The 14,581-nt window shown below is 41.5% G+C and overlaps 1 protein-coding gene across 2 annotated transcripts; it reads left to right on the forward strand.

Annotated features, from left to right (window-relative positions):
- The first annotated feature begins 2,261 nt into the window (after positions 1-2,261).
- LOC106573493 (zinc finger protein 592) lies at positions 2,262-10,073 on the forward strand. Of its 2 annotated transcripts, none has more exons than XM_014148588.3 (10): positions 2,262-2,736; positions 3,329-3,414; positions 3,492-5,794; positions 5,908-6,086; positions 6,206-6,379; positions 6,486-6,645; positions 6,753-7,022; positions 7,215-7,324; positions 7,508-7,646; positions 7,731-10,073. In XM_014148588.3, exons 3-10 carry the CDS (start codon positions 3,512-3,514, stop codon positions 8,223-8,225), a joined length of 3,810 nt encoding a protein of 1,269 aa, XP_014004063.3. In that variant the 5' UTR covers positions 2,262-2,736; positions 3,329-3,414; positions 3,492-3,511; the 3' UTR covers positions 8,226-10,073. The 2 variants fall into 2 exon arrangements, with proteins under 2 accessions (XP_014004063.3, XP_014004062.3); XM_014148587.3 differs by having other exon boundaries at positions 2,262-2,732.
- Positions 10,074-14,581: the final 4,508 nt, after the last annotated feature.

Genomic DNA, 14,581 nt, shown 5'->3' on the forward strand with positions numbered 1-14,581 from the left:
GAGAGTCGCACACTCCATATAAACTCCCAGTAATTTATTAGGTATATACCAATATTTCGGCATCACTGTGCCTTCTTCATGGCAATATCATGAATAGTTGAACCAGGTTATGTAGACAAAGAGCGCAATTAGTGCAACCAACGAAAATAGTGAGGGGTGTGTCATAATGATGAAGTTAATTAGAATGAATTAGTGAAAGACAGAAACATTTGTTTTTGTGGAGATGCTGACTAATGGTGAATAAACTATAAACTATAAAAATAAAAAGAGTCGCAAACTCCATATATAAACTCCCAGTAATTTATTGGGTATTTACCTACGTTTCGGCATCACCGGCGACTCCGGGATGCTGGCCTTCTAGGCAGAGTTCCTCTGTCCAGTGTCTGTGTTTTTTTTGCCCATCTGTATCTTTTCTTTTAATTAGCCAGTCTGAGATATGGCTTTTTCTTTGCAACTCTGCCTAGAAGCCCACCATCCCGGAGTCGCCTCTTCACTGTTGACGTTGAGACTGGTGTTTTGTGGGTACTATTTAATGAAGCTGCCAGTTGAGGACTTTGTTTCTCAAACTAGACACTGTAATGTACTTGTCCTCTTGCTCAGTTGTGCACCGGGGCCTCCCACTCTTTCTATTCTGGTTAGAGCCAGTTTGGGCTGTTTTTTTAAAACATTTTATTTTACCTTTATTTTACTAGGCAAGTCAGTTAAGAACAAATTCTTATTTTCAATGACGGCCTAGGAACAGTGGGTTAACTGCCTTGTTCAGGTGCAGAACAACAGATTTTCACCTTGTCAGCTCTTGCAACCTTTCGGTTACTAGTCCAACGCTCTAACCACTAGGCTACCTGCAGGGTCCTCTATCTCTATCTATCTCTATCTCTATGAGTCCTCTATCTATCTCTATGGTTACAACTAGGGGAATGATATGTGCTATCCGGGTTCCTTGGGACATCCCTACCCCCCCCCCCCCATTGACGTATATATTTTAAAGATTCACTATTCATAAATCACTCCGTCATTTCCTGGTTGCTAAAATTCATTTCAGTTTATGTGACAAAAAGCAAGTATAGTGTAGAGAATCATTGTACCATCTAAACTGCTGTGAAATATATTTTCCATAACCAAAAATATTGTATTTTCAGCCATTTGAACCTGGTGTACAAAACCATATGTAAAAGACCCCAAATGAAACTTAAAAACAGAAAGCATAGAAATAGCTCACATAAAATAGATCTACCACTTCTTAGACTTGCTTTCAATGAGAATGACATATATATAATTCACATTTCTATGTTAATCTTAGATGGGTCTACCCAAACATGTGTTCCTCAGCGTACACATCACTGACGTTTGTTCTTCAGCGTACACATCACTGATGATCTGAAATGGTCCACCCACCTCAGGAGGCTGAAGAAATTTGGCTTGGCCTCTAAAACCCTCACAAACTTTTACAGATGCACAATTGAGAGCATTGTGTCGGGCTGTATCACCGCCTAGTACGGCAACTGCACCGCCCACAACCGCAGGGCTCTCCAGACGGTGGTGCGGTCTGCCCAACACATCACCTGGGGCAAACTATCTGCCCTCCAGGACACCTACAGCACCCAATGTCACAGGAAGGCCAAAAGGATGATCAAGGACATCAACCATCCGAGCCACAGCTTGTTCACCCCACTATCATTGAGAAGGTGAGGTCAGTACAGTACAGGCGAGGTCAAAACAGCTTCTAACTTAAGGCCATCAGACTGTTAAATAGCCATCACTAGCCGGCTTCCACCCAGTTACATAACCCTTCACCTTAAAGGCTGATGCCCTATATACATAGACTTGGAATCACTGGCCACTTTAATAATGGAACACTAGTAACTTTAATGTTTAAATAATGTTTACATGCTGCTTTACTCATTTCATATGTATATACTCTATTCTATTCTACTGTATTTTAGTCAATGCCACTCCGACATTGCTCGATCTAATATTTATATATTTCTTAATTCCATTATTTTACTTTTAGATTGGTTCGTATGGTTGTGAATCATTTTTAGATACTACTGCACTGTTACATATTATTGCTCTGTTGGAGCTAGGAAAACAAGCATTTCGCTACATGCGCAATAACATGTACTAAATATGTGTATGCGACCAATACAATTTGATTTGATATTGCAGTTTAAGGTCAGCGTTAGGGTTAGGCAAGGGTTATGGTTAGGGTAGGGGTTGGGGTTGGGGTTTGGATTAACGTTAGGACTGCAGTTTAAGGCTAGCATGAGGGTTAGGCAAGGGTTATGGTTAGGGTAGGGGTTGGGATTTAGGTTCAGGTTAAGGTAAGGACTTCCCAAGGATCCCGGATAGCAGCACTGATCCTAGAGGAATTGCGTCAGGAAGCTGGCGATGCGCCATAAAGTCGCTAGCTAGAGCGCTCAGAAAAAATGTTATTCTGAGCGACTGTAAGGAATGCTACAGGAGAGGGACTGTAGAATTTCCACATCATATTTACTGAAGCAGTTTGCATTGATAGCTTCCAACATTGCATCGATTTGTGACTTATCAATCAATTTTCACTTCAGAATCGCGAGATGACATATGTGTATAGCTCTCACGAGTTAGCAAGCAAGCATGCAAGCAATAAGCTAGAAGCTAGCTAGCTGTTTTGTTGTAAATTAAGAAATCCACCCGAAATAATGAGGCCTGGGAATCGGATGAATTATGGCTGCAACGCGTTAACTAATCGTCAAGTTGGTGAATTCTACATTTTAACTCATTAGGCTATAACGATATGCTCTAATATGTTTTTAATCTTAAAGCTAACCTTAACTAACTCTGTAGTAGATGATTTAGCGTGTCGTTTAACGTTAGCTAGCTCGCTAATTTAGCGCTAGTTGGCTAATGGTAGCTAGATCTGCGAGTGTCAAATATGCGAGCCAGCTAACGTTAGCTAGACAATTAGCAAGCAAACTGGCTATCATTTGTTACACACCTAGCTACCTTGCTAACTAACAGCTAGCATGATAACTCCGGCCTCTCTATTCACATGTTCTGACTATTTACAGTTTACAGTTCTGTTGCAGCACAATGCGTTGTTTGGTGATATTGTATATCTAGTTATCAATTTTGATGCTCAACTTCAATTACACTTTGCTGTGGCTAGCTAGCCAGCTGGAGATGCAAGTTACTAGTTACCTAACTATCCACTTGGCTCATGGCTAGACGCAGTTATTTGACAGCTAACTTAGCTAGCCAGTGATATACACTTTTATCATTACAAGCTAGCTAGCTCACTGTATGTCCATAATGTACAAAAGAAAACCTAATACCTATTAATTGATCTCAGGTATCTGCACAGATGGAGCAGCTCATCATGACACCAACTGACAACCCTGTAGAATTTTAGCAACAAACATAATCGAGAGCCAAATGGTAAATAACTCTCCTCAACATCACTATCTGATACCCCAGTTTATGTGCTCATGTTTGACCTCTTTATTTTTCCTCAGGTGTTTGTAAGCTTTCAAACATGGGTGACATGAAGACCCCTGATTTTGACGATCTTTTGGCTGCCTTTGACATCCCTGATGCCACCAGTTTGGATGCTAAAGAGCCCATCCAGGAGAGTCATGATGAGGCAGAAGGTCAGCTGAAACACACAGAGATGTGTATGGAGGACAGTGTATCTGTTCACCAAGCTATGGGTGCGTCTGATGTTCCTGCTGTCAGTGTTATAGTGAAGAACACAAGTCACCAGGAATCGCCTGATAGTGGTGGAGAGGACCCACATTTCGGATACCCATTGCAAAATGGGTTCAGGGGGTCAGGGGCCTCCATGGACTCTCATCAGATAGGCCACTGTGGTTCTAAGTCTTTTGTGTGTGCTTTGAAGGGAAATGGCTCAAGAGGACTCTTAGGGAAGACCCCCATCCAGCAAAAACCTGAAGGAACACCTTCCTTCTCTCAGTCCTTTTCCCAGTTCAGCCCCATCTCTAGTCCAGAATCTGAAGACACCCCAAGCAATGGGGTTGATGTCCATCCAAAACAAGAGAGACCCTACTTCCCTGCTGCCTCTATATTTATGTCTGCAGATCCCCCAATGTCAGACAATCAGAAAAAACAGCTGTCTTACAGTATGTTTGACCAGTGCCATAAAGTAGACTGTGAAGAACTTGAGAACCTCCCAAGTAGCAAAGGAGAATCTATCAAAGCAAAGGATACCAGAACAGAGGTGAAGCCTGACAGTAATGCCAGTGACCAGAAGGACAAGGGAGATTGTCATAGTAGTGCAGTGCTCCCTGCAAATGATCATAACATTATTGAGTCAAGCAGTAACAATATAGTGGCAACGTCTAAGATGTCCACCTCTCATCCATGTGTCAAAACTCCAACATCCAAACTATCGTCTTGCCTTGAGGCGTTAGTGGCACTGAATGCCAGAAGTTATCCCAGTGAACCACCAAATTCTGGAGACTTAACAGTGGCTCATGACGGCACCATGAATGTTAGTCCAAAAAGGCCCATGTCACCACAAAGTCCCCGGAGTCCCCCTGAAACTGTGAAGCGGTTAATGAAGCCACCTGACAGTCCTGTAAGCATTTGCAGTGATAGCAGTGGCAAGGGATCCCCAGCACTGGCATCTGGCTCACCCCCAGCCATACCGAGGGTCAGAATAAAGACCATAAAAACTACGACTGGGCAAATCCAGCGCACGGTTACCAGTGTAGTACCTGATTCAGAAAATGAGGAGGTCCTGTCTGTTGAGTCCTCCCCATCCCAGAAAATTATTGTTGAGGAGGCCTACTCTAGTTTGTCTCCCTATCCCTCTCATAATGTGATAAGCAATATCATCGTTGATATGCCCATCAAAAGTACACCAGTTGGTATTCTGCCGTCAAAGGTTACTGATGACAAATTAAAGGGGAACTCCAAGAGGCCAAGACCAATGCAGTCCCCAACTATTTTTCATAATACAAGTAGTCCGGTTATGAGACCTATGCCGGTTGCCCAGCACGGGCCTTCTACACAAAAGAGGATTTCATCAGTTCAAACAGGCAACTCGCCCAATGCAAGCTTCCTTCCTAAGGCAATGCACTTAGCTAACCTGAACCTAGTCCCTCACAGCGTTGCTGCATCAGTCGCAGCACGCTCCACCTCCCATCAACAGAGCCAACAACATGCACTTCCCTCCTCTATGGTGTGCAGCACTGTCCCATTGGTGCATCAAGTAAAAAAAGCTGCCCCTAATCCATGTGCTACCATTCCTAGCACAGCAGCAGGTACTTTAAACAGACTGTTAAACAATGCCAACCCTGTACCCACATTTGTACCCAACCTGAACCCACCACCTGAGAGCAACATCCACTTGCCACCACGCGGATATTGCTGTCTTGAATGTGGGGACTCCTTTGGGGTAGAAAGGAGTCTCGCCTATCATTATGGCAGGAGGAGTGTGCACATTGAAGTAGCCTGCACCCACTGTGCTAAGACCATGGTATTCTTCAACAAGTGCGCCCTGCTGGCACATGCACGGGAACATAAGAACAAAGGTGTGGTGATGCAGTGCACACAGCTCTCCATGAAACCCATAGCAGAGGGACAGATGTTTGTACCTTTGCTCGCTGAATCCTCTGTGCATGTGGGCTCCCATGTGCCCCCATTATCTTCACCTAAAAGCCAACCAGTCATGCCCCTCTATCCAGACAAAGTCATCCGCCACAGACTCCGCTGCCTGGAGTGTAACAAGCAGCTATCAGATTACAGAGGTCTCGCAGGCCATTACCAGAGGCTGTCGGAAGAAATGGAGGGACTGGTGAGTAAAGATTGAATTGAAATGATAATAATTGCTGAGATGTTCACTTTCATAGGCCAGGTAATAATGACAGTATTTCTATGTTTTGCTTTGTGTTGTTTTGTCATGTATAGATGTGTAAGGTGTGCCCGATGCTGCTACCGAACAAGTGCAGCTTCCGGGCTCACCAGCGTATTCATGCCCACAAGTCCCCTTACTGCTGCCCTGAGTGTGGTGCGCTGAGTCGCTCTGTGGACATACAGAAGCATGTGAAGGAGAACTGTCTTCACTATGCACGCAAGGCTGGCTATAAGTAAATCTATACTAAAGTATATGCTTTTGTTAGGACCTTGAATGGGACTCGGTGGATACATATCACAAAAGTGTTCTATAACATTGGCCCCCTTTTCTAAATCCTTTGTTTTCTTTCAGGTGTCTTCACTGTGATATGGTTTTCATGTCATTTAATGTGCAGAAGAGTCACATTGAGGAGAAACACTGTGAGGTCTTCTATAAGTGCACTATCTGTCCTGTTGCCTTCAAGTCTTCTGATGGATGTCGAATGCATTTGACAACTAAGCACAATGCCAGCGTAGTGTCTCCTCAGTGAGTTTAACTAAATGCATGTTCTGAAATTGCATATTTGCTAACTCATCTTAAAGTTTGACATGATTATAATGCTGTTTGTGTAATTGTTTATTTTCTGTTGCAGGTTAATCTTCAAGTGTTCTTGTGAGACAGTGTTCAAGAAAAAGCAGTTATTGCTTCAGCACTTCCATCAAAATGCCAAAAAGCTTACAACCTGTGTGTTCAAGTGTCCTGAGTGCACTTCAGTCTTCACCCAAAAGCAGTCGTTAATGCAGCATTTTAAGGTTTGCCATCATCCTAAAATTCAACCTTGTCACATTGACATAAAATGGGGCATATAATGTTAAGTTTTTGGTTTTGTCTTTTTCAACGCTGTCTGCCTATATTGCAGGGGGTGCATGGAGGAATCTTCAAAGAGGTGGAGAAAAGCACAAAACCAACAGAGATGACTGCACAGCACCAAGATGTTACCTCTGTATTCCACCAGCCAAAGGTAAACACTCCCATTAAACACTCTGATGCAACCAGAAAGAGGGCCAACTTGGCTGCTCGGGACAGGAAGACCAATCTGAAAAATGCTGGTTGGACCTGTGGAGAGTGCCTACACTGGCTGCCTGACCGAGAAGTCTACGTCTCTCACATGAAGAACAACCATGGGAGGGTGAGGAGCAACTTAGTTATTCTATTGCTCATTCAAACTAATTAGCTGTAGCATTTATACTATAGGACAGATGATAATTTAGGGACCATTTCAGACGTGGGATTTTCATCTTTCAGGCCCTTAATGAAATGAAATAATTCCCAAGTCAGCTCAACCCTAATTAAGTCAATCTTCTCTCTGTGCTTTCTGTAGTCACTGAAGAGGTATCCATGCCGGCAGTGTGAGAGGTCTTTCAATTCCTCTACAAGTTTGAGAAGACACATTCGCAATGACCACGATGGAAAGAAAACCTTTACCTGCTGGTGAGATTTATCCTGAAATCTACATTACAAAGTATATTACTTTCTGAAAGGTTGGGTCGTATCTGGCAATGATTGGCCCCTGGGTGGCACTGCAGGAAATGGTCCAACGTGCAAAAACAAAGCTGTGGTTTCCACATTTTCACTATTCTTTTGTATATGATATAATTTGTTCTTATTGTGCAGGTATTGCACAGATGAGAGGACAACATTCACCACAAACATCATGCTGAAGAACCACATCAGTTTGATGCATGGGATCAAAAATCCAGACTTTAGTCTGTCAAAATCAACCCCTCTGGATACCAGCAAAGCCTTGGGAGAGGTGATTTTAATTCTTATTTTTTTCTGCATTTTACTGATTGTCAAAAATGACACTTGAAATCTAATCAGTAACTTTGACTTGCAGAGGCTTGTTTCAAAGAGACCTGCTGTGGCATCCCAGATGGAGGGGGAGGATGGTGCTGCCCTAGAAGGCTCCTCTACCAAACGTCTGAAATCTCACTTTCGCTGCACTAAGTGTGGTTTCACCTCAGAGGATGGCACACAGTTCCAGCAGCACATACCTCAGCATAAAACTGATAAAAATTCTCCCCAATGCCTGCACTGTGGATTATGTTTTGCATCTCAGCTGTCTCTCAACAGACACCTGTTTATTGTGCACAAAGTCAAAGACCCCGAGGAAGAGAGGAAGGAAATGGACGTGGAGTATGAGAGCAGAAAGAAGCAGGAAGAGGACATGGGGAAAACAGTGGGTGTGAATGAGGGAGAGGACTTGCCACCTCCATTAGTTAAATCTGACCCTTCACGGGATGAGGATCCAACCAGGTTGCACTGTGAGACTGCAGTAAGACCATTGACCTTTAAATCCACATACAGCACTGACCTAGAGATTCATGGATAATCTTCAGGCATAATAGAATCAATAAGAGCAATTTTGAACTTCTTAAAAGCTGCTATCTCCATTTCTTTGGTAAATAGTAGTTGCGGTTTTCTTTTTTTTGCCTTAAAACAAAATGCTTTTTATGTTTCTCAAGCCCTTGGGACTGGCAGATGTTCCTCATCAACTGAAAATATAAAATTCATCTTGTGTAATTTTGGGCCAAGATTATCATTCATTTACTTTAATTTTACCTTTTGAAGCTTGCATGTGTTATATTAAATGTCTTTAAGAGCCTTTGGTACATAACCACACCCACGTGTTAAGGTGCACTGTTTGGTTCAGCAGTATTCTCTAGTGACTCCAGTTACTCTGACAAGCGACTCAGGAACGTCAAGGAGCTGTCCCTCAGGCTAACCTCCCATTAACTTTGATATAATAAAAGCCTATAGACTTTGCTTTAGTCTATAGCAGAAATATATGTTTGGTTTCCTACTTAAGTACATTATAATAGATGGTGCTTCAGGCAGGTCGTGACGATACTGACAGTATTGCAACTTCTATCATACTGTATGTATATGTTGAAATATTTATTCTGACCTAGGTATCACTTAGCACAGAAGAAATATTTGATATCAATTCCACACCACGTGGTATGGAATTTATTATAAGATCTGGTTAAACTACCAAAATAGCGCTTTTATACAAGATATAATACAGGTGTTGGAGTTAGAGGCAATCAGCAGTTGCTACATCAATTTTTGGACCTATACATTTATATGTACCCATTTGATTCTTGAAAAATATAACGTGAGCTTATTTCAACTGTCATACATTAGTAAATGTAAGCAAACATGTACAACATGGTTAAAGATAAATAATTTTGATATCATGAATGATCAGTCCTTTCATCCAGAGCTATGGCTATAATTTCTAGTGCGTACGTTTCTCCAGCCCCATCTGTTTTTTACTGAAACGGGCAGGGAAAACGCTTTTTCTTCTGCTGCTTTAAATGCCTTGCTAAAAGATATTACACTTGTTTTTACTGTACTCTTGCTTTTGTACCCTGATAAAAGTGAGCTTTCATTCATTTAAAATGCTCTTATATCTATGTTTAGAGTAGTGGTGACTTAGCGATGTCATTGTTTTTCTTGGTTAATTGTGATCTTCGGTGAGTGTTCATTGAATGTGAGAGAGCATCTGTTTTGCAAGATAATGCAGGGTGTTAAATGGCTCATTTCTAACGGTGTACTAAGGCAATTGAAAGAGCAATGATTAAATGTAAAGGGTTATAGCATGTTTGAGTGCATGTGAAAAATGTGAAATAAGCTGAATATAAAGACCTGTGCAGCTCTTCCTTCCTACCTCCACGGTATATGGCAGTGATTGTTCAACTTTGGATGTTTTGGGAGATTTCACCTTTGGTCTTGCTGCAATGTAAAATGTATTATTATTCTCAAAATGTATATTATCTCCCACAATATTCAATTTTATAAATTACTTTGGAGATTGATATTTATAGTCACATTGACTTATTTGTGAACTTTCTATTTAAGTGCTGTATGAACTGTTCATTTTCTAGTGGTTATATGAATCAGTGTTCATACTTTAAATAGATCCAGTGTTAACTCAGTGGTTGATATGAAACTTCACATCTCAGTGTTTTTATAGCCTGTCAAGAGAAACTTTGTACTTTTGATATGTACAATATTAAGGACATGTAAGCTAACCCATGTACACAGTAGCTAATTAACCTTTTATTAACATTTCTTAAGCCATCACATATCTTTTCAACCTGCATTGGCCATTGTGCCTTGCTGTAATGTTTACTTCAAATAATTGCAAATAAACATGTACATGACTGCATCAGCATCCTTTGTCCTCAAAAGATCCCTTCTGCTATGACTGATATCCCTTCTCTGATGACAGTGTGCTTGAAAAAATACACCTACACCTAGGGCAATTTGTTTTCCCTCCAAAATGTGTTTTCTCAGGCAATACAATTGCTCCCTCTGCTGGTCAGGACGTGACACAAATATTATCTTACCTGTGCTGATCTTCGGCTGAATGCACTCGTAAGGTCTCCCACTTCCACAAGAAATGTTCATTTGTTCGATAAAGTCCATAATTTATGTAAAAATAAATCAGTTTTGATGGCGCATCCAGATCACCATTCCAAAATGCATCCTTCCACCGTTGACGAAAAGTTATAAAATTCCCTCAGCGTTTGTAGAAACATGTCAAACCATGTTCACAATCAATCTTTAGGGTGTTTTTAACGTAGAATTTCGATAATATTCCAACCGGACAATAGCAGATTCATTACAGAAGAAAAATAGAAATGGCTAGCCCTGCATGAGTGCGCACGAGGTAAGTCAATGACACCAGGTCGACCACTTACTGATCCGGGTATTATTCAATCAAATTGCATTGTAGAAGCCAAAAACAAGGTTCTAATGACTGTTGACATCTACTGGAAGCCTTAGGAAGTGCAATATGACATCACAGACACTGTAGTTTAGAGAAAACATCATTTGAAATGACTACAACCATGTGAGGTCAAACTTCCTGGTTGGATTTTTCTCAGGTTTTTGCCTGCCATATGAGTTCTGTTATACTCACAGACATCATTCAAACAGTTTTCGAAACCTCAGAGTGTTTTCTATCCAAATCTACTAATAATATGCATATCCTACCTTCTGAGTCTGAGTAGGAGGCAGTTTAATTTGGGTACGTTTTTCATCTGGCCGTGAAAATACTGCCCCCTATAGTGAAGCGGATAAGCAAAGCGAAACCACAGTCCATCATTACTTTAAGACATGAAGGTCAGTCAATCTGGAACATTTCAAAAACTTTGAACGTTTCTTCAAGTGCAGTCACATACACCATCAAGCGCTATGATGAAACTGGCTCTCATGAGGACCACCACAGGAAAGGAAGACCCAGAATTACCTCTGCTGCAGAGGATAAGTTCATTAGAGTTAACTTTACCTCAGATTGCAGCACAAATAAATGCTTCACAGAGTTTAAGTAACAGACACATCTCAACATTAACTGTTCAGAGGAGACTGCGTGAATCAGTCCTTCATCATCAAATTGCTGCAAAGAAACCACTACTAAAGGACACCAATAAGAAGAAGAGACTTGCCTGAGCCAAGGAACACGAGCAATGGACATTAGACCAGTGCAAATCTGTCCTTTGGTCTGATGAGATTTTTGTTTCCAACCACCATGTCTTTGTGGGACACGGAGTAGGTGAACAGATGATCTTTGCATGTGTGGTTCCCACCGTGAATCATGGAGGACGAGGTGTGGTGGTGTTTTGCTGGTGACATTGTCAGTGATGTATTTAGAATTCAAGGCACACTTAACCAGCATTCTGCAGCAATACGCCATACCATCTGGTTTGCGCTTAATGGGACTATCATTTGTTTTTCAACAGGACAAGCGCCTTATACCACCCACCACTGCGACCTGTATGCTCTCGTTGGCTGGCCCTCACTACATATTTGTCGCCAGACCCACTGGCTCCAGGTCATCTATAAGTCTATGCTAGGTAAAGCTCCGCCTTATCTCGGCTCACTGGTCACGATAACAACACCCACCCGTAGCCTGCGCTCCAGCAGGTATATCTCACTGGTCATCCCCAAAGCCAACACCTACTTTGGCCGCCCTTCCTTCCAGTTCTCTGCTGCCAGTGACTGGAACGAATTCCAAAAATCGCTGAAGCTGGAGACTCACTAACTTTAAACATCAGCTATCTGTGCAGCTAACCGATCACTGCAGCTATACATAGTCCATCTGTAAATAGCCCACCCAATCTACCTACCTCATCCCCATATTGTTTTTATTTACTTTGCTGCTCTTTTGCACACCAGTATCTCTACTTACACACCATCATCTGCTCATCATCATCTGCTCATCTATCACCCCTGTGTTAATCTGCTAAATTGTAATTACTTTGCTACTATGGCTTATTTATTGCCATACCTCCTCATGCCATTTGCACACACTGTATAGACTTTCTTTTTTTTCTATTGTGTTATTGACTGTACGCTTGTTTATTCCATGTGTAACTCTGTGTTGTTGTTTCTGTCGCACTGCTTTGCTTTATCTTGGCCAGATCGCAGTTGTAAATGATAACTTGTTCTCAACTAGCTTACCTGGTTAAATAAAGGTGAAAAAAAAACAATGACCCAAAACACACCTACAGGCTGTGTAAGGGCTATTTGACCAAGAAGGAGAATGCTGGAGTGCTGCATCAGATGACTTGGCCTCCACAATCACCCGACCTCAACCCAATTGAATGGTTTGGGATGAGTTGGACAGCAGAGTGGAAAACCAACACATGCTCAGCATATGTGGGAACTCCTTCAAGACTGTTGGAAAAGCATTCCTTATGAAGCTGGTTGAGAGAATGCCAAGTGTGTGCAGTCTCAAGAGGTTAAATAAAACAAATTACTATAGTAAGTGCCTATTCAGTGCCAAATGAAGTAACAGGAATGACAATTTAATCTTAAATCAGCCATGAATCCCCTTGTAACAAGGGGAATGGAAGTTTATTGTGTGCAACAAGGAGGGGGAATTGAATGCAAGCTTCACAAAATAAATGTAATCGTAAAAAAATGTCCACTCTGTCTATCTATAGGTAACAGGGTTGACTTGTTATGCATAACCTGCTCACTTTTCCACACCAAAACACCAGAAAATTGCCAAAAAGTGTAGAAAAGTGTAGAACTCTTACACTATGATTTGACTATATTAGATATTAAATGTTTCTTTCAAAAATAGATTTTAAAAGGAATAGTTTCACCATATTAAAATGAATTCATTTCATATGATAGGGTTAACCTTAAAATGAGGGACAGACAAAGGAATCACACTAATCACATGAAATAAATAAATACACATTTAAATGACTGTCAGAGAAACAAAATAACTAGAGCTTTACAATGATGGTGAAAAGTTAAAGAAATGTTTGCGTTAACTGGGTTAAAATCGTCCTAGAAGTCACGGGGGGGACATTAGCAACTCTTTATTCATATACAGATTTATTGAATTTTACATGTGGGCTATACAGTGGCTTGCGAAAGTATTCACCTCCCTTGGCATTTTTCCTATTTTGTTGCCTTACATCCTGGAATTAAAATAGATTTTGGGGGGGTTTAAATCATTTGATTTACACAACATGCAACATGACTTTGAAGATGCAAAATATTTTTTTGTGTGAAACAAACAAGAAATTAGACAAAAAAACTGAAAACTTCAGCGTTCATAAATATTTACTCCCCCCCCAAGTCAACACTTTGTAGAGCCACCTTTTGCAGCAATTACAGCTGCAAGTCTCTTGGGGTCTCTAAAGTCTTGGCACATCTATCCATTCTTCAAGGCAAAACTGCTGCAGGTTCTTCAAGTTGGATGGGTTCCGCTGATGTACAGCAATCTTTAAGTCATACCACAGATTCTCAATTGGATTGAGGTCTGGGCTTTGACTAGGCCATTCCAAGACATTTAAATGTTTCCCCTTAAACCACTCGAGTGTTGCTTTAGCAGTATGCTTAGGGTCATTGTCCTGCTGGAAGGTGAACCTCCATCCCAGTCTCAAATCTCTGGAAGACTGAAACAGGTTTCCCTCAAGAATTTCCCTGTATTTAGCAACATCCATCATTCCTTCAATTCTGACCAGTTTCCCAGTCCCTGCCAATGAAAAACATCCCCATAGCATGATGCTACCACCACCATGCTTCACTGTGGGGATGGTATTCTTGGGGTGATGAGAGGTGTTGGGTTTACGCCAGACATAGCGTTTTCCTTGATAGCTAAAATGCTCAGTTTTAGTCTATTCTGACCAGAGTACCTTATTCCATATGTTTAGGGAGTCTCCCACATGCCTTTTGGCGAACACCAAACGTGTTTGGATATTTTTTATTTAAGCAATTTCTTCTGGACACTCTTCCGTAAAGCGCAGCTCTGTAGAGTGTACGGCTTAAAGTGGTCCTATGGACAGATAATCCAATCTCCGCTGTGGAGCTTTGCAGCTCCTTGATGGTTATCTTTGGTCTCTTTGTTGCCTCTCTGGTTAATGCCCTCCTTGCCTGGTCCGTGAGTTTTGGTGGGCGGCCCTCTCTTGGCAGGTTTGTTGTGGTGCCTTATTATGTCAATTTTTTTATAATAGATTTAATGGTGCTCCGTGGGATATTCAAAGTTTTAGATTTTTTTGTTACCCAACCCTGATTTGTACTTCTCCTCAACTTTGTCCCTGATCTGTTTGGAGAGCTCCTTGGTCTTCATGGTGGCACTTGCTTGGTGGTACACCTTACTTAGTGGTGTTGCAGACTTTGGGGCCTTTCAGAACAGGTGTATATATACTGAGATCATGT

This window comes from Salmo salar, chromosome 16 (genome assembly GCF_965601325.2).
Source record: "Salmo salar chromosome 16, fSalSal1, whole genome shotgun sequence".
In the NCBI taxonomy this organism is placed as follows: Eukaryota; Metazoa; Chordata; class Actinopteri; order Salmoniformes; family Salmonidae; genus Salmo; species Salmo salar.